This window comes from Gymnodraco acuticeps, unplaced genomic scaffold (assembly GCF_902827175.1).
Source record: "Gymnodraco acuticeps unplaced genomic scaffold, fGymAcu1.1, whole genome shotgun sequence".
Taxonomy (NCBI): domain Eukaryota; kingdom Metazoa; phylum Chordata; class Actinopteri; order Perciformes; family Bathydraconidae; genus Gymnodraco; species Gymnodraco acuticeps.
In genome coordinates this window covers 1375830-1396505 of record NW_022992177.1, presented here as the reverse complement: position 1 = coordinate 1396505, position 20676 = coordinate 1375830, and the positions used below count along the sequence as shown (strand labels likewise).

At 43.0% G+C, this 20676-nt stretch overlaps 1 protein-coding gene across 1 annotated transcript; it reads right to left on the bottom strand.

The window, feature by feature from the left end:
• Positions 1–1920: 1920 nt before the first annotated feature.
• cep152 (centrosomal protein 152) lies at positions 1921–20414 on the bottom strand. Its single transcript, XM_034204807.1, is given in 29 exon segments — positions 1921–3881; positions 3988–4091; positions 4178–4334; positions 4571–4650; positions 5632–5716; positions 5802–5969; positions 6067–6142; positions 6587–7192; positions 7290–7421; positions 7911–8069; positions 8071–8169; positions 8258–8443; positions 8675–8789; positions 8879–9007; positions 9103–9233; positions 9323–9427; positions 13869–14070; positions 14201–14364; positions 14485–14576; positions 14673–14820; positions 14907–15107; positions 15307–15446; positions 15931–16071; positions 16215–16362; positions 16654–16965; positions 17095–17140; positions 17383–17492; positions 19040–19153; positions 19849–20414. Coding segments are annotated over 28 exon segments (4890 nt in total). The 5' UTR covers positions 19130–19153; positions 19849–20414; the 3' UTR covers positions 1921–3117.
• Positions 20415–20676: the final 262 nt, after the last annotated feature.

The window sequence follows — 20676 nt, the reverse complement described above, 5'->3', positions numbered from 1 at the left end:
CCCTCTCGTCCACTGGGGTAAACTCCAACAACGAAGCACCTAACCGGGGACTTGTGAGTATCCCCACACCCGCCCGGCGCCTCACACCTTGAGCAACTCCGGAGAAGAATAGAGTCCAACCCCTATCCAGAAGTAAGGTTCCAGAGCCGACGCTGTGCGTAGAGGTGAGCCCAACCAGATCCAACTGGTAACGCTCCACCTCCCGCACAAGCTCCGGCTCCTTCCCCCCCAGAGAGGTGACGTTCCACATCCCCAAAGCCAGCTTCTGTCGCCCGGGTCTGGTCCGTCGAGACCCTCCGCTTTCACTGCCACCCTTCTGGCAGCGCACCCGACCCCATCGATGTTTCCCGTAGGTGGTGGGCCCGCGGGACGGAGAAGCGGAGGTGTTGCCCACGTTGCCTTTTCGGGCTGGGCCCGGCCGGGCTCCGTGGCAAGCCCGGCCACCAGACGCTCGCCGACGAGTCCTCCTTCTGGGCCTGGCTCCAGAAGGGGACCCCGGGCTTCCTCCGGGCCGGGTATCCTCACTTCTTGTGTCGTCTTTCATGAGGTCTTTTGAACCAATCTTAGTCTGGGCCCCTTGCCTGAGACCAATTTGCCATGGGAGACCCTACCAGGAACACAAGGTTCCAGACAACACAGCCCCCAGGTTCATCAGGGCACACAAACCTCTCTACCACGGTAAGGTGCTGGTTCTTCAGAGAGGAAATATGAAATTTAAACATCCATGATGACTTAAACATATAATCCAGGATACAAGCCACATAGTTGTTATATTCACCTGCAATATAACAACTGGTTAAAAAATAAATAAACTACCGAGTGTTTGAAAGCGTACAACAGTTTTATGATACTGCCCCATCTAAGACACCAGTGGATCTGACTTTAATTACATTTGAGTTGAGTGTTTCGTATCTTTCACACACAGTGACGTCACGAGCTACTCACAATGCAACACGCGCCACGGCCAGATACGGCTCGAGAAGCTGACTCAGATAAGGAAATATTGTGATATTATATGATCGATGATCTGATTGATGATGTGATATCAAGTGTGATATGAATGATAAGTGCGACACGTCGGCGTCTTCTCTGCAACGGCAGTTTAAACTGTATTTCCTTTATCCTGTAATATGACTTGATAGATTTAAACTCCGCACACTGAGCTCTGATTGGTCAGCATGCAGGCGTTGCTTTCACTGAGTTGATCTCTTTTCGCTCTTTACGCCAGGGGCGGTCAGCGTCAGGTAAAAAAAAAGTTATTTAGCCTTCCCAAACTTGAGCCTCACGCGCCGCCTATGATAAGCTGTCAAACATTTCAAATGATTATTTGAATGCTTGTCTAGATGGAAAAATATGCTTGATCTAGTTAATGATTACAGTGTTTGGGCAGAGCTGCAGCTTTGACCTGTATGTTCTGTGTGTCAACTTGACCCATTTGAAAACATTAGGTTTGTGTCGGGGATAAAACAGGTCTGAAATAGTTGTGTTTTTGGTGAGGTTTGTAGTATCACCAATGTTAGGTCTGTGATACATTTGGTGTGTTGCACAAGTAACGCATGATTTCCCCTACATTGGGTATGACAGTGACATCATATCTCCTGCAGTCGTCCCAAAATTGAGATGCGGAGAACTTCCTCCTCAAAGCCACTGTGATGCCTGCACACAACAACAATACGAAACACAATCTGAAAGGATAAGATCGATTATATCTGAGGTTTTTCTGCTTAAAATATCAATGAAAAGCCCAAACCAATAATAAATGTATCTACAAACACATCCTTGTAGCCGAGCCTTAGAGGACTCCAGACCAGTGTTTTTTTTTTTTAAATCTATTGGTTTATATTATAATTGGTTTATATCAAATGCAACCCTTATTGCTGAAGAGGCGCTCCACACTCACGACAAATAATGTATTCTCTCTTAATTTGCAAGCATATGAAAATATTTATTAAAACAAATTAAATACATTTAAAAAAACATTTATGATCTACGCACAGCATATCTCATTAACGTTATATAAAATATAAAAACAGACATAACGACGGAGGGGCAGAAAACTTAATCTAGTTCTCTCTGGCAGTCTACAGTACAGGGTGCAGTGATCTGCCAGTATCAGTCTTCAAGGTATCACAAGTTAAATATTACAGTGTGGACAGTGTTTGACCTATAATGTTTTTCTAAAAATACACGTATACTTTATGAAAGGATCACTTCTAAGTAACTTATTTACTGCGGAGTGCCTGACATTGCGATTAAACACCTGCAGCTTTAAAGCTACACTGAAATGTTCAACAGGTGTATGAGAGATCTAATAAACAAATCACAAAACAAATATTTTGTTTTGTTTAAAGGAGTGTTATGCCTTTTCTGAGATTATCTGGACCAGGACATAGAAGTTGTTTCTTTGGAGACACTGGAACAATTTCTGCATTAAAGAAAAAGTTCATTTTTGAACGCTAACTTGCTTTCTTGTCGAGAGGTAAATTAAGATTGAAACCACTATCATGTCTGTAAAGTTAGCTTAGCGTAGCACAAAAGCTGAAAACATGTGGAGAAAACTAGCCTGTGTCTCTCTGAACCTTATTTCTTGTGTAAAATTATATTTCATTTGTTAACTATTTCTTGTTTGGTTAACTCACAGTATTACTGGAACTATATCATCACATAAGCCCCCATAACATTACAATTTGTTATTCTACTCAATTATATTCTACATTGTTTTGTAAACAAACATTCTGTTCTGGTGGGTTGTTTTAGCGAACTTTGGAAATCCCAATTGGATTTGATTTTCCACCTCACTTCCAGTTTGTACGCTAAACTTAGGTTACTGGCTGCAGGTTTATATTTTGCGAACTCAAGACTGAGTGTCTGAGAGTATCAATCTCCATCAATGTCTCTTGCCAAGAAAGCAAATAAGCCAATTTCCTAAATGTCAAACTATTCTGTTAACAATGTTAAAGAAACACACTGCAAACATCCATGAAGGCAACGGTTCTACATCGAGTAAACTTGAAACACTTAATTAAAAAAAGGCACGTTAATGTAAGTTTACTGAAATTGTTAGAACTTAGTTCAAAGTTTATCTGCCTACTTCACTTCATACCTGCCCTCACTTTGTCATTTCTGCTGGTAGAACGGACTGTCGAAGCCGCTGTCCTGCTGCCGTTGTCTCAGCTCAGAGAACTGAGGCCGGGGACGGCCCCCCCGCTGCTCCTCGCCCTCTGAGCCAGGCGTGGGCTCCCGGTGTGTGCTGAGCTTTGCATGCTGAACGCTCAAAGTCTGGGTGTGAGGTGTCTTTTTGGCAATTTCGTTATAGACAGTCAGGTCAGAAACATTCGGGGTGAGTCCTACAAACTCTCCCAGGTGACTGGCTGACGCAGCAGAGACAGAAAAAGGCTTCACCTGCTCCACTTTCCTCCCTGAGTAAGAGAGTGTGGAGGCCTGGAAGCCTGCGTCCGAGTCACTGCTGCTCATGCTCCAGTCCGTCCTCCTCTCGTCTCTGACAGGAACCTCCTGGATGAGGAGCGGTTGGGTCTGTCGCTCTGAGTCAAGGCGGTTGACTCCCTGCAGGCATAGCTCCCTGTTTTTACTCCTCACAGACACATCGACAAAATCCCCCTGGCATGAATTCGTCTGATGTGAAGGTTTGTAAGAGTGGAGATGTGCGTTACCAGCAGTTTTCAGTCTTGCATCTACTGCCGCTGCCTCCTTCTCAGTGGCAGGAAGGTCTTTGTGACTCGAAGGTTTCGTCCTCGCTGTGGCGACTTGTTTCTGCTCTGAAGTCTTTTCCCTGTGCGATCTCCCCTCCGGCCTGATGTCAGGGAGCTCAGTGAGAGTCAAAGGGTTCTTACTGAAACCTGCATTTCTACCTGTGAACACAGCTGTCAAACAACCAGTCAATACAAACCACATATTCCCAGCACATTGACAATTTAAAACCTAAAAGGAGACACCTTGAATCAAGCAGTTCTACTCGACAGGACTCACTTTGTAAGCTGTAGTTCTTTGAAGATTTCATTCTGACAGGCGTCTCCAGTACTTTAGCCATGGCTGCCAGCTTGCTTGCAGCATTCATTATTTTCTTGTCAGCCCTGCAGAGGACAGGAAGATCAATACAATTAGCCAGAGGAGTTCTGAGGAAGCAAGCAAACAAGTTTAGGACATTACGGTCTCTTGCCTTGTATTCTTTCCCCCGTCCTCCAGTAACTCCTGCAGACAGGTCAGATAATAGCGCCGCATCTTCCTGGCGGTGTCCTGCCTCTCCCTCTGCACCTCCACGCGGATCATCTCTGCAGCTCGCTCTCGACTCTCCTGGAGGTAACGCAGCATGTCTCCTGCGGTAAAACACAGTTATGATCCGTCCTTTTCACTAGGTACATTTACATGAAAATTACTGAGGTTCGATCAGATTCACAAGTGAGGACATAAATGAATATTATGGTACAGGACATCATAGTTTCTAGTTGAGTCTTCTTCCTTAAACCCTCCAGGGCAGTTTTATATTGAAATCTGGTGTGCCTGAATACAGAATATTTTAAATGTGCACACAATAAACACATCCATTACAAACCTCTGATCTTTTCTACAGTCGTCACGTATTGCTGCTTCATCTCTTCCAGGCCTTGTGTATTTTGTTGGTGATCAGAACTCCTGCAAGCAAGAAAAAAACATATTCTTCCATGATTTTATTGAAATTAAATGTCAAACTGATCTTTGGTGTATTTTCAGCTATTTCTAAGATTTTGCCCCAAAAACAAAGACAAGAAAACCCTAAAGACTTTGCTGCTTTCTAGCAATTTGACCTTACTTTCAACAGTCCAAGGGTTAATTACTATTTGGGATGGGTTAAATGTCTGGAGGGACTTGATTTGACTATTACTGGAGTAAAAAGTCCAGCTTATGCTTGGCATCATTAAGATGGATTATAAAAGACCCCCGTCACCCCAGCCACAAACTGTTCAGTCTGCTGCCGTCTGGCAGGCGTTACCGCAGCATCCGGACTAAAACCACCAGATTCAGAGACAGCGTCATCACGCAGGCAATAAGACTGTTAAACAACTGAACTGCTGAAACAATTTCATAACATTCATCTGCTACTTAGTAATTATTTATCCATTATCTAATATATCATTCCAATAACTTGTATATAGACTCGTATTGCACTATTCCACTTTTTTTCTCTCACTTTTTTAAAACTATTTTTCTTTTTGTATTACTTTTAATATAGTATATTTTAATATTGTCTGCTTATCTGTATTATTGTGCTGCATTGTTGGAGAAGCCTGTGACCTAAGATTTTCAATGACATAATTACTCTGTAGCTATGTTAGTTTGACAATAAAGAACCTTGAACCTTGAACCTTGAACCTTGAAGATGACAGGTAATGTGAGATGCTTGGTCCAAAAAACTAAAACCTTGTGTTGGATGGAATGTTAATCCCAAATGCAAAATGCATGAGCAAAAGCACTTAAAATAAGGGACAACATTTGATATAAAAAAGATATACATTGGTTTAACTTTGAACTAACACGGCATATCACAACAGAACAAAACAATAAACTGGAGCAACAATATTTTATTTAGCTTCATTTCACTTTGAACTGAAGATAAGAAACAATAAAAACACTAACCCTGAGGATTCTTTGGCTCTCTTCACCTCCTCCAGCTGCTGCAGATGTTCCTCCTTCATGGTTTTCAAGCTGCTTTCATGCTCATCTGCAACACACAGACATGTTGTATGTTGAGTTGAGTATATCCATTAGTTTGACATTTAAAGAGAGAATTGAAATGCCTTTAATACCTTTCAGATGCTGCATGGCAGAGTTGTGCTCCCGGACGCTGTGCTGCAGCTGACGACAGGCTTTCTCTAAGTGTCTCTGCAGCTCCTGGTTCTTCTTCTGCAGCTTTCCTAAAGTCTCGGCGCACTCCTTCCTGCAGCGGGCAGGCTCCTTCCTCTGGGACACGGAGCCTGGAAACAGTGGAGAATATAAGCTTGCTGATGGGCACTGTAGTGATCAAATAATGAATATTGTATGTCATACGGACGATCAGAGGGCAATACATACTCTGCATTTGGTCTATTTCTCTCTCATGATGCTCCTGTGTTTCTTTTAACACAAGGCTCAGTCTCTCCTCACTTATCTGTAGGGGAATAAAGGAAAGTGAAACTCATAAGCATTGTACCACAGAGAAACAAAATAAAAACAGCACATTCATAGAAATCATAACTTACTGCACTTTGAATTGCCTTCTGATGAAAGGGGCTATGAATGAACTTGCCTTGCTGAGGATTTAAACAGGGCTGTGCATGATTTTATAAAGGAATAAAGTAACAGGCTGATTGTAATGTTTGTGATTTGCAAGCTCCCAAATACTATACTAACACTATACTAACTACCAAAATATGCATTTCAGTGCAATTCTGCTGTTCATTTATTTCTTTGTCCTGCATTGTGTTCCAACAACCTTCGCCCTCTGCAGACTCAGCAAATTGATCATTGAGCAGAGCAAGTCATCTTAACCTAAATCATTAACTGATAACATATGTTTTATCTTCAGATAACAGATATTTGCAAAAAAACTCACTTTGGTCCATTGCTTCTTGGCTTGAGACACTGCTCTGTTGACTACGTCTCTGCAGGTGGTTTGGATGATGTGTGTGACTGTGAGCTCTGATGTGTCCCCGCTGCTCCTCCTGGGGTCTTCAGTGTGGGGCTGATTTGTTCTGGGATCCCTGAGAAGTTGTGCCTGGACCTCTGACAGAGCCATCTGAAGTTCCGTCATTAATTCATCTCTTGTCTGCTGCCTCTGGACCTGCTCCTCCTCTGCATGCTGACATTTCCACTCCTCCTCCCGGGCCCTCACAGTCTGCTGTAGCTTGGCCTCCACCTGCAGGAGCAGCTCCTCTCCGTGCAGCGCCGCCTCCCCTCTGGCCTGCTGCACAGCCTGCTCCAGATTTCTCTGGTACGCCTGCTCACTGCGGGCCAGGGTCACAGAGATCTCCTGTTGTTTGTCTCGGCTCCAGGCTGCTCGGGCTGCAGCCAGCTCAGCCTTCAGCAGCGCCGCAAGCTCCCTCCTCCCCTGCTCCACCTGACTCTGCAGCGCTGCCAACTCCTCTTGTAGCTCCTCCAGTCTCTGCTCCTCCAGCTGGTTCTTGTGCTTCTTATTCCACTTCTCCTCTGCCTGGGAAACCTGGCCCATTTAAAATTAAGAATAACACATGATCAGAAAAGAAAAGCCATTTTACAGCATTGTCAGTTTTTACCTCAAAGACAGAAACGGTTCATACCTGTTGTCCTGTGCGTTTCTCTTGCAGTACTTCCCATTTCTCCCTTTCTGTTTGGAGAGCGGCTCGATATTCTGGTAATGACGTCAAATCTTCAATCCAGCGATTGTAGGCCCTGGTTACTGCACCTTCAACCTGAAACACCATCAGTAAGTGTTAATCCCTGATGAAAGCAAGATATCTCAAAACATTTGGGGAATACAGCATTGTGTTTTATTTAATTTTATAACTATTTAGTTTGCTTATTTCATCATCATCATTTTATTTAAACGGACAGTGCACATTAATCAACATTTCTGTAAATGTGACAGAGTTAGCCAAGAGGCTATTTTTCATCTGTAGTCCCTGGACAGATTTTGTAAGTCACCCTAAGGACACATTTCATTTTAAACAAGTAAGTACAATCAAATAAAAACATGCAACATACAGTACTGGAAATCTTAATAAATGATAATCCTCATAAATCCTCATCATAAATAGTGGGATGAATCAGCTAAATCACATAGTTTAGAGAGCTAGCAAGTCTTGCTGCATTGGATTGATTCTAATTGTTCCCACACATTCTAAATGTACAGTAAAGCTATGCGGCTGACTAGCACACATATAGTTAAAAAGCTCACTGACCTGGTTGGCCATGTCGTCCAGATGTTTCTCGTGCAGCTCTCTCTGGGCTTGTTTCCTGGCTTCCTCCACAGCTTTGCGTTTGCCTCTCTCAGCCTCCAGGAGCAGCTGCTGTCTCTGGGCACTGAGCCTGGAGTCCAGCTCCTCTGCAGTGACTCTCACAACCGCTGGCCTCCGTCTCTGCCTGACAGGAAGCCTCAGCCGTCTCCTTATGTTCCTCTCTCCTAGCCTCCTCCAGCCTCTCCACCCAGGACTTCTCCATCTGCACAGTAGCAGTAAAAACTTCAATTTCTGACGCAAATTCACTGAAAGGGAGTTGAGTGCTGAACAGTCATTACAGGAAATCCTACCTTTTGCAGTTCCTCCTCCCAGGCAGCCTTGGCTAAGGCAACTTGAGAGTCCACCTGCTCCTGGATCTCCGTCTCCTTTTCTTTGGACCAGAGAGCTTTGAGCTGTTTTATCGAGGCCTCATGCTGAGCCTCAAGCTCGGCCCTCAGCTTCTCCACAGCTGGGCCACTCGTTTCTTGCATCTTGAGCTATGAACGAGAACCAAATCAAAAATGACTCTCAGTACAGGGGTCATCTGTGTTGGAAACAGACATCTTTAACAAATTGCAAGTAGCAATACATTAAACGATTTGGCAATAATAGTAACAATTTTGTGTACCAGCTGACTCGACATATACAATGTTGATCAACACAAAAACAAACCAATTAAGTGTAGGAACCAACTGCTTCTGATAAACACATTTTAGGATTTGACATACCTTATTTTCTCTGATCAAAGCCTCCTCTTTCTCCAGCATGTCCTTCTCCTTGCAGACAGATATGTAACACTCTTGCACGGCCAACATCTTGTCATTGGCCTCAGACAGCTGTGTCCTGTGAACGAATGATCAGTACTGTAAATCAGTTTCAAGGGTTTTCAGATACCATTATATAACCACTGTTGAGTGGTACAGTCCACTCACTGTAGCTGTTGGAGCTGCTGCTGGTGCTGAGCCGCCAGCTGCTCCACCTGAGCGTCATGTTCCAGCAGGAGCTCGGTTCTGACCCGGTCCACCACGTCGTCCCTGTACTGCTGATGAACGCGCTCATCTCTGCAGGAAGACACATAGAAACATATACATTTATATTAATGATCATTCATATTAAAACATTGCATATTATCTTATACCCTTCCTCTGTGCCTGACCTCTGAGCAGCCTCCTGCTTCTCCTGGTCCAGCTCCTGGATCATCTCCCTCATCTTGGTGCAAAGCTCCAAGTTGGCCATCCTCACCTTCTCCTCACTCTGTTTCAGCTCCGTATTCTTAATTTCTAACACCTAGAGGTTTGATAGAACACCGTCAGACTTCCGTCAAATAATTAACTAAATATATACAATTATTATTATGTTTAAAAACAACTACTGACCTCCACTTGTTGCTTCAGGTGTAGTTTGTCTTCTTGTAGTCTCACAAACTCTTTCTGAGACTCTCCTGTTAGGTCTAGATGTTTCATCTGACTGTTCTCTCTGACCTGGGAACACAGATGCAGTTTTTGATGAGTCTTCTTTTGCATTGGAGCCACGTAATCTCATAACTTTTATTTTTGCATTGTCTAATGGTTGTACCATACAATGTTTGAACTGTAACGTTCACGTCATTGGTTTCTTTTTATGCAGAAACAACTAGAACAGGAAAATAATGTTATATCTTGCACAGGCTCTGCCCTCTACTGGACTCTATGGGTACTACCTCAACCATACCACGCAAGCATTCACCTACTGAGATATCTATAAACGTACCGGCCCCAGCGCAAGCTCACCGTATAAAAGGCGGCCTCACCTCCTGACTGCCATCATTTTCTCTTTGGCGAGCAGGATAACAACTCAGACGTAAACGGAGAAAATAAAGAAATAATTCCTTCATGCCCTGGCTTAATCGCAGGTGCTGATCCCCACCGCCTCTGCTTTGAGTGTCTGGGGCCTGACCACACCGCAGACGGACTGACCCAGTCTCCGGCCGGCAATGCCTGCCGCATGCTCCCACGGCTCAGCCGCCGGCATCGTCTGGAGCATTTTCAGGCATATTATGTCTCGCCGGAGGAGGCGGAGGACCAGGATCTCGAGGTGGTGGAAATGGAGGAACAGGATGTTGCGGGAGAGGTGCCATTCGTGTTCGCCATTCCGGCGGGTCGGGCGGCCCAGTTCGTCGAGGAGGAAGACGACGAGGACGCCTCGTTGTCTGGTGCTTCCGGGTCCGGCGTCCAGGAGGGTCCGCCACACAGGTCGGCGCGTCAGGACTTCCCTGCGGTGATGACCATGGCAGCAGAGCGTGTAGGCGTACCGCTCCCCCCCGCCACTGCCACCGAGGCCAGTAAGCCGCCTTCGTCAGGGGTTCTACGGCCCGGTGCGTCTGGCCTTCATTTCGCCCCCGTTGACAGATATCTGGCAATGTGTGGAGGCAACGTGGCGGCAGCCACTCAAAACGAAGGCTGAGTGTCCCGGCGTGCCCTCCCTTGATGAGAGCCTGGCGGCCCATCTGCTTCCACAGGCAGCCGGATGGGCGAAGGGGAAAAAACATTCTCTCGGCAGAGATTCAGGCCCTGGTGCAAAAACAGGCGGCATCTGTTGTGCACCCTCGGCAGAGAAAAGGGTCTTTATTCCACGCACTTCCTGGTTCCCAAGAAGACAGGAGAATTCAGACCCATTCTAGATCTCCGCAGCCTGAATCAGCACATTGCCTGCAAAAAATTCCACATGTTAACTGTGAAACAGTTATTGGACCTAGTGCAGCCGGGCGATTGGTTCACATCCATCGACCTGAGGGACGCTTACTTTCATGTCGAAACTGCTCCAGAGCACAGAAAGTATTTGCGTTTTGCCTTACAGGGGATGTGGCCGGTAAAGCGCTGTCCAAGAAACGCCTGGCAGGATGGCCCTGCGAGTGCATTTCACATGCCTACGGACAGGCAGGGAGAGCCTTCCCTGTGGGGGTCCGTGCACACTCTACACGGGGTATGGCTGTGTCAACAGCCTTATTCAACGCCGTGAGTGTGGAGTACATATGCACGGCGGCGTCTTGGTCCACACCAGGCCACTTCATAACGTTTTATCTCTTGGACATGTCTGGCGCCTTCTCATCGTCTGTGCTTGCTGGGGCAACACAGGACTGGGGACATACTGGCATTATGTCCCGCCTGGACATAATGCACTTATGTTTTCCCATGCTCCTTAGGGACCCCCTTTCTCACTATTTTTCATGCACACTCTTCACGAGGTAAGCGTGTAAACTGCGGCCCCGTCTTCTCCACGGTCACAACCGGAGGAGAAGGAGTTGCGGTGCAGTGGCTGTTAACCAAAAGCCGGTCAGGGGCAGTGTGATGGGCCGATGTTGTTGGACGACAGCGCGTTTATATAACTAGGGTTACGTATTGTAACCCTAGTTATATAAGCACAGGCGGAGCCCTCTACTCGGAGCCCTGTCTGTCCTATGCCACTCGCTGAAGAGGGTGTAGGATGGCAGTCAGGAGGCGAGGCCGCCTTTTATACGGTGAGCTTGCGCGCGCATAAAGGTAGGCCCGCCCCGGGGGCCGGCTACATTTATAGACAGGGTTCATACCAGAGGTGTGGACTCGAGTCACATGACTTGGACTCGAGTCACCCATTTGATGACTTTGGACTCGACTTGACAAAATCACAAAACACTTGCGACTCGACTTGGACTTGAGCACCAATGACTCGGGACTTGACTTGGACTTGAGGTGACTTGATCATTTAATTCAGAGGTCTCCAACACGCCGATCGCGAGATGCCGCTAGAAGAGCAGACTCCCGTCGGAGAGAGCAGAATCTTCAGCCGCTCCTACTCTTGCTGCTGAAAATCCATGTAGGCAGGGGCGGGACTTTATTTTGCTGAGCCACCATGCGGCCAATCATATGCAAGGACACACTAGGCTCATACCATTATGTGAAAGAAGGGTGGGGGGCAGACGCTTCAAAGACAGCAAGTGTAGTGGTACAGGCCAGCTACAGAGCGACGGGGAGACGGATTTAAATGCAAGCGCGTCGGAAAAAGTCAAGAAATGTGCGAAAACCGAAAAAATAAGCAGCATCTGACTGCATTTCAATGATATTGGAGAAAGCAAAGCTGAGTGCAGGATTTCTAAAATGAAATTAACCTTCAGAGCAGGGGCACTCAGCATTTATTGCCAGAGTTGGGAGAAGTTCAGGTCTTGTACTTGAGTAAATGTTCCAGAGTGTAGGAATACTCGGTTACAATAAAAAGTCCTGAATTCAAAATGTTACAAGTAAAAGTACAAAAGTATTATCATCAAAATATAGTTAAAGTACCACCTGCAGAGGGATCTAGATTCAGGTGTTCTTTTCCCCATAGAGACCGCCTCGCTGCACATTATCCCTTGCATAAAGATAGATCGTGGGTCCCTTATAACATGTTGTACACAGTGGAAATAAACATTCTGGTCACCTTAACATCAGGGATCTTATACATTAAACTCCTTCTGAATCAAACCGTCATGGTAGCCTTACCTTACTGATCCCTCTTCAAATAGAAGAAAAACACGTTACTTTACCAGCAGTGAGAAAATTGATTATTACATTAATAATGTGACTAATAAAGAGCAGTTTGTATTATTCTGTTGATGCCGGATGTCATTACATTTGGTGAAAAGCACATAATGACTTGTTAAAGACTCGTTTTGTCAAAGTTTAGGACTTGGACTTGACTTGCCCATCCTGACTTGAGACTTGACTCGGACTTGAGCGCAAAGACTTGAGACTCGACTCTGACTTGAGCGCAAAGACTTGAGACTTGACTCGGACTTGAGCGCAAAGACTTGAGACTCGACTCTGACTTGAGCGCAAAGACTTGAGACTTGACTCGGACTTGAGCGCAAAGACTTGAGACTCGACTCTGACTTGAGCGCAAAGACTTGAGACTTGACTCGGACTTGTAAAACAATGACTTGGTCCCACCTCTGGTTCATACACTTTTTGACCAATGATTTTCAATGACTTTTCCATGACCTTTACCTAATTTTCCATGACCAAAAAATTACTCTTTCTCAGCGGTACCACTGAAAATGATTTATTTTAACATGGAACAGGAAAATAAGGTCTGCATATGAAACATGTTGTGCCTATCTAAAACAAATCAAATAGTTGGCTTACTAGCTTCTACACGCTAAAGCAACTCAAATATCTCACCAGCAAAATACCTCGTCAGTTAAATGCCATTTTACGTTTCATTACTATACGATACAGTATTTATTATCATTATAGTTTTTTTATTACTATTTCGGCGATTAGCTAAAATATAAATTATATTTGATGCAACTTTAGTTACATTTCCATGACTTTTCCAAAACTTTGGGGAAAATATTGTTTTCCATAACTTTTCCAGGGTCTGGAATTAGCATTTTGAATTTCCATGACTTTTCCAGGTTTTTAATGACCGTAAGAACCCTGTATAGATATCTCAGTAGGTGAATGCTTGCATGGTATGGTTGAGAGATAGTACCCATAGAGTCCAGTAGAGGGCTCCGCCTTTGCTTATATAACTAGGGTTACAATACGTAACCCCTCGTTATGCTTCCAGGTCTAAATTAACGGCTGCAAATAGAATTGATAGTGTGGCAATATTTATAATGAAAATACAAATAAAATCCTTTAGGTAAAAACAGATCTTTCCATCCCCTTAATGTTGCTGATTTTTCTTTTATGAGGTCAGTATGGTAAATTACAACATACTGTATGTTATCGCAAGTATCTTATTGTCACTTAAGTATCGTGATAATTTGTATTATTATATTTTTCACTGTTTTAATCAGAAAGAAATACAATTACCCTTTCTACCTAAATCTAACTAATGGCTATCGGTGTATACCAGGCTTAACAGTTTTAAATGGCCTTTCTCAGCAATGCATCCTTAAGTCTCTGGTCAAGAAGAAGGCCTCACCGAAGAGCAGAGTTTGGCTTCCTCTAGCTGGTTCTGCAGCTCGCCCACTCGGCCCTGACAGAGGTGTAGCTCCTCCTGCAGCTGACAGATCTTCTGCCGCTTCCCCTTCAGGCTCCCCAGGCAGCGCTGCATCTCCCCCCGCAGCAGCCGCACAGCTTCATCTTTGGGCAGCTTGGAGTCCGACAGGTGAGCCAGGGCGGTGCTGAACAAACAAAATGGGTAGATTTAGATTGATAGGAGAGGTGGTATATACTAGCACTCATTAGAAAAAAGACAAAATGACAAAGACATTATAATGATGTCAGTGATTTGGCTTTATTATCATGGTGTACCTGTGAAGCAAGCCATTCTTCCTGTTTGCTTTCTTTAGTCCTAAATCTACACAGGAGTCAGACAGCTGGTTGTCCCAGTCGCTGCTCTGCTCTAACACAATAACACCGTGCTTCACAGCAGATTCATAAATCATGATCTGTTCCTTTAACTCCGCCAGATCCTCCTGTAGGATAAAAATTAAATAAGAAAAATGTTAATCAACTTAGTTCAAGCACAGCATCATTTCAATAATCCTTTTTCTGATGGTGGTTCCATTCAGGTGCAGAAAAGAGTGAGGGCAAACCTGGAGGACTGTGTTCATGTTTTCACTCAGCGCTTTGGTTGATTGAGCCTGTTGTAGTTTGATTTGTATCTGACTCATCTCCTGCACTGAGCCTAAAGAAATAGAACCACAACAAAGAGGAAATAATGATTTGCAAATAAGAAAACAGAAGATGCTCTTTTGAGTACATGCAGTCCAGATTCTATCACCTGTCTGCAGCAGCTTGGCACATTGTTGCTGACTCTCCTCCAGACGCTGAGTCAGCGCGTTGACCACTCTGGCTCTCTCCAGCTGCTCCTCTTCTCTCTGGCGCTCCAGCTGCTTCATATGCTCCTGTAACCTCTGATCAACATCAATCTGGAATCAACAACACAAGAAAACAGGTGTTGACTATGTCTGCAGGCCACTTGGACTAAATCTCCTGTGACAGCAGCAGTAGAGACCTGTTTGTTCAGAACCTGAGCGGTAGACTCTAGTTTCTGCTGTAGTGTCAGCAGCGCTGCCTCGTGCTGCTCCTTCATGACGGTGAGGTCTCTGTCGTGCTGCTGCCGCGTCTTGGACAAAGTGTCAGAGCGACAAAGCTCCAACATCTGCTGCTTCATGCTGTCCAACGCAGCCTCTGCTCCTCTCTGCTTCCGCGTTGTCTGCAGACAAAATGAAGCTACTGTATACCAAATCCATTTCAGTCATAGGGTTAAAATTAAGATAATACAAATGTTTCCATGTTTCAGAAAACGACACTAGCAGCAAATTGGATTATTTTTTCTTTCATCCTTAATAGAAGATGACCTGGTGCTTTGTATTTAGCTTTAAACATTTAAAACAGTGGTGCTCAGAACGTACCTCCTGGTCTCTCTCAGTGAGGACCTTTACTTGCTGCTCCATTGCCCTAAATGTATTCAGCATTTGAACCTCTCTCTCCTTGGCCTCTTCAACCAGTTGACTCGATTCCGTCAGGCTTACTGCTAGGCCATCCTTTTCATCTATTGATGATATTAAAAAAATCATGTTTCCACAAGAAGCACATCCAGCTAGAGCTCAAAACACAGACTGTGTCTGTGGATACTGCCAACCCTCCTAACAGCCACAAGAGGGCAGATATAATATGCAAGTGAGAATAAATCCTATTGTATTTACCTTTTTTAATCTTAATCAAGTTCATATATTGGTAGATAACCAGCCACTGTTTTTTTTAACTTGGATTAAAAAAATAATCTCATTTGGAAGGTGTCAAACACAATGGTCAAAAATAGAAGGAAAAAAAAGTATTTATTCACAGTTGAAGTGATTTGTTTAATTTCCAAAATAATACATGTAAGAAATTGGAACAATATATAATAACTTTCAACAACATTATATTTAAAATCCTGCAAGTATCACAAAATAACTAAAAATGACATGACGTTACATGGGCAATGTACAGTAGTAAAGTGAAACATTTTGCATCCTCCATTGTGTGAAACATACCTTTGGTAATTGCAAACTGATGCTCGATATATCTCATGTTACGCCTTGAATCCTCCAGTTTTCGCTCCAAGTCTTCAATTTGCCTCTGCTGAGCTTTGTTCAAAATCTGCACCTGGGCAAGCTGCTCCCTATCAGCAGTTTCTGAAACACAGCACAACATTTATGTTTACACATCACTCTCTTACCCTCAATTAAAACACAGTAATGATTTTTCAGCAATGGCATTTAAGTGAGAGTAGGTTGTACATAAGTAAGAGCAACTAAAACACGCCTGTGAGACTCACGCTGGGCAGAGTCGAGGAATTCTCTTTGCAGATGTTCAAATTGACCTTCTTGGTGGACGGCCTGTGTGTTGAACATCTTTGGCTGATGAGCAGGATGGTGAGGATTGTAGCTGGCCGTGTGATGATCCACTCTGTCCAACGCCCCCGACTTTAAATTCAGAATATCAAAAAAGAGGAATGCAGTATGTTTGAAATAAAAAGTATTACCCGTTTGATAACTCAAAAATAAACCAATTCAAGGATATACTACTTTCTGTTTTTCCAACACATAATGAAATTGTAAAGCATGACTGTTGGACTTACGGGTATTAAGATGTTCATTTTTAATTATTAGAATGAAAGTGTATATTTCATACACAATTAATTACATTTTAAAACCAGATGTATGAAATAATATTAAAAAAATTCTGCAATAACAAAATAAAACAAACATACTCACAGGAAAATGGTTGATGCCGTTGTGAACTCCGTAATGTTGATCGTCCCTGCGTCCCGCCTCTCCATTAAACACCACAGGGTTATCAGTGCCTGGAGGATATGGTTTGGACTCATACTCATCTGCAGAGAAATCATTGGTAGATTTCTCGGTGCCGATGCTGGTGTACGTATAATCCCCCTGGGTGAACTGATGGTCCTGGTTCCAGGTTTGAGGTTGAGGCTGAGTTTGAGGGTGATGTCCATTGATCTGAACCGCTCCATCCTGATAGGTGTACTCGTCCTGGGAGCGTTGATCATAGTCAGGTTCACAGTTCTTCAGAGAGACAGTGACAGAGTGAGGTTTTCAGCTTCACAACATAACTTATTATTATTATTATTAAGAGTGATGTTTTCAGCTTCACAAGATAAAATATCTATGGGTGAAACAGAAATAACAACCTACCTGTTCATGAGAAGTTGGCCTTTGTTGGGTCCAAGTGGAATGTGGACTGAGAGGATGAAGGCAAATAAAGCATATTTATACACTCAACAAACTTAAGTATGTTGATAGTTTTGGACCACAGCAACAAATTAATATTTTCATTTTTAAGTTATTAGCTAATTATTTTTCTTTGATTAATTGTATTGAAAGAATGTCCATTCCAGTTTTGTGTGTGTGTGTGTGTGTGTGTGTGTGTGTGTGTGTGTGTGTGTGTGTGTGTGTGTGTGTGTGTGTGTGTGTGTGTGTTACCTGTTGCCAGTGTTTTTATTGGTGCAGGTAGTGTACTCCAGCTCTGGGGAGGTGGAGTCAATGCTGTCCTCTAGCATGTCATCGGGCAGGTCGGTGAGCAATTTGTGCAGCTGCAGAAAAATAGCACATGGAAATGAGTCACTAAGGTTGCTCAGCAACTGAGTTATAAAGTAATGCAAATAGAAAAAAAATCAGCACAGAAAAGAAATCACTGACAGCCTGAGAGACAGAAGGTGCCAGAGAAAACATCAACCAAAAAATGTGTTTCTCTTAACTGGAATAAGGCTGAATGTTGGCATTAAAAACACAGTGTGCAGTTTTTACAGTTCACAGTCATTTAGTTATTCCATGTGTTGTTTTTAAATCAGGTATTGTTTATGGAATTTATCAAGGAAAAGTCTCAAATATTATCTGGTTTAAATGTAGTGCTTTTAGATAAATCAGTTATAAAGAGGTAATGGTTAGTTGAACTGTTTATTACATTTGCTAATTATTCTTTTGGTTCATACAATCAAAAATTGAGATACAAAACACAGGCAACGAATTTTAGTAAAACATCTTTGCTCTTAATAACACAAAAACAACAGGTTAGATCCACCTCTGCGTCAGCACCAACTGACCAGGCTTGCTTTTTATAACAGGCCATGTGTTAGCGGAGCCAGCTGAACTTACTTCTAACAATAACTGTTGAATAGTCCTCAAATCCTCCACTGTGTCCACAACCAAAGGACCCATATTGTCCCGCTTGGAAATTTAACAAAGATGGAGGAGCCAAGCCGCAAAACCTCCTAGCCTAATCGTTCTGAAGAGAAGACGTTCTGTGTGAAATATCCAAAACGTGCCTGGCATGTTGTTTGGCTCGCTGCGGTATTGCTGCATTTTGCTCCCAAAGGACTCCATTGTTTAGACAAAACATATAGCAAGGTTAACTGGAGCATGAAACATTCCAATTACTGGTGGCAAACCTTTTCCACTTAATCAAGTTCTGTATAGGAAATAGGCTATCCCAAAAAAAAATCTATTTGAAAGTGTTTTTAAAGTACCATTCTTCTGATTACTGAAACGCACAAGTAAGACATTTGGCTCAAGTACAAATAAAGCCATGCACAGAAACAAAGTAGAGAAAGCAGGGAATCCACAGGGCTGAGCTAGTTTCTGTGTGACACACCTGGAAGGAGCCAATAATAGCTCAGGCTCATGGTGCAACAGATTGTAGGCGTGAGTACTAAGACAACATGCCTGTCTAGCTGGGAAGCTGCGGTGCTTGTGAAATTATGATTCAAGTGCATGAACTCAGAAGAACAACAAATAAGGACCTGACAAATGCAATGCTCAACAAAGGAGTACAACTATATTTTAAATATATCAACAAGGAGAGGAACATAATATCACAGAGATAGGTAATGCTTACACACTGCCTATACCACATGTGATTGTATTTATAATACAAGCATGCCCTGTATATCTCCTGTTGTCTGATGTGCTTGATAAATACGTGTTTGACTTAACCAGCACGAGCTCAATAAATCACACTAAGTTAACAGCAACAAAAACACAGCGGCAAGTGACACCAAAATACCCAACAACTTGGCACATACAAAACTGTAAAACAAACGTTATCCAGACAACTTTAAAACACTGTAGCTTTGAATCCTACCTCTTGCTCTCTTGCATAGTCCTCCTGGTCATACTCTTCTTCTTCATCATGCTGGATTTGCAGGGCAGCACTGTCAAAATCAATAGACATGATGCAAAGCCTGCAGAGGGTTCCCTGGGAGAAGAGCAGAGGTGGAAGAAGTACTCAGAACTTGTGCTTGAGTAAAAGTAGAAGTACCAGAGTGAATACTCTGTTACAAGTAAAAGTCCTGCAATCAAAATGTTACTCACGTAAAAGTACAAAAGCATTAGCATCAAATTATACTTAAAGTTCCAAAAGTAGAAGTACTAATTTTGCAGATTGGCCTTTCAGAATAATATATACACTATTACATGTTTTGATCATAATTATTGATGCATTAAAGTGTTATCAAAGCTAGTAACGGTGCAGCTAGTTTGAATGACTTTGTATGCTACATGGTAGCTTGTGAATGTTACTCCAGGTGTAACTCAAGTCTTATTTAAGTATTGATTATATTTCACATCGTTGATCCAAATCTGCAAAGCAACTAAAGCTATTGAATAAATATATTGGAGTAAAAGTACACTCTTTACCTCTGAATTGTAGTATCAAAACATTGAAATATTCAAGTAAAGTACAAGTCCCTCAAAATGATACTTAAGTGCAGTACTTGAGTAAATCTACTTAGTTACTTTACATCACTGGAAAAGAGGTAAAGAAAACTCAAAGAGGGAAACCACGAACAGCCAGGGAGAATATTAGTAAAGGTTAGTGTTACCGATAAAGGATGGTTAAATAGGCTATCATGTAAAGTGAACGTAAGTTATTAACACATCGCATCCACTTACCTGTTGATATAAATGGGACAGCAGTTTCCTTTGATGAGTCGCTTATCCTCTTATTTCAGGGACGTTTTTAGCTAACCACTAGCCACATTACTGTTTACATACAAAGCAGCGACGCTAACTTTAGCTAACTAACTTGCGTTCATATTAGCTTGCCTTAGAAAACAACGAGCCCGATAAACACCTAAAACCGAACTGACCATGCTTTGGAAAACTTACGCAGAACACGTTTGAGTAAATACGTGTAATCGTATGTGAATAAAAAAGTGTATCATCCGTTTTGTGGTGAATCTGTCTGAGCACTATCTTGTTGGGGTTACTTTAAACTAGCTGTTGGCTAACTCCGGTTAGCCGGTCGGACGTCCTCTTTTAGAGACTCGCCCACTTTGAAAACTCCCGCGCACTAGCAGCGCCAAACCACTGGGTCCTAAAGGCAGAACACCGAGATTATATTTATACACATACGTATACTAGTTTAATTTTCATTGTCGGTAGAATGACTTGCAGGATATAAACTATTTCATAATCATTATTGTTGCTGCTTCGAACTGCTTCGGAATTGAGACGCTATCCGGGACTCCATGGCAACAGCGCGTCTGGGCTTATGGGAAGTGTAGTCACCTTGATCCTTAATAACAAAGCTGGAAACTCATATTAAATATATTGTATAACAGCTGTTACTATGTGAATGATAATAACGCTGAAAATGGGATATATGATTACATTCTACATTTAGAATTACAGTGCACATAATCCATAATGTTAATCCTTAATCAAAGATATTGCTTTGGTTTTCTTCTAAGTGAAAGGGTGTGCTGTTGTATAGAACTC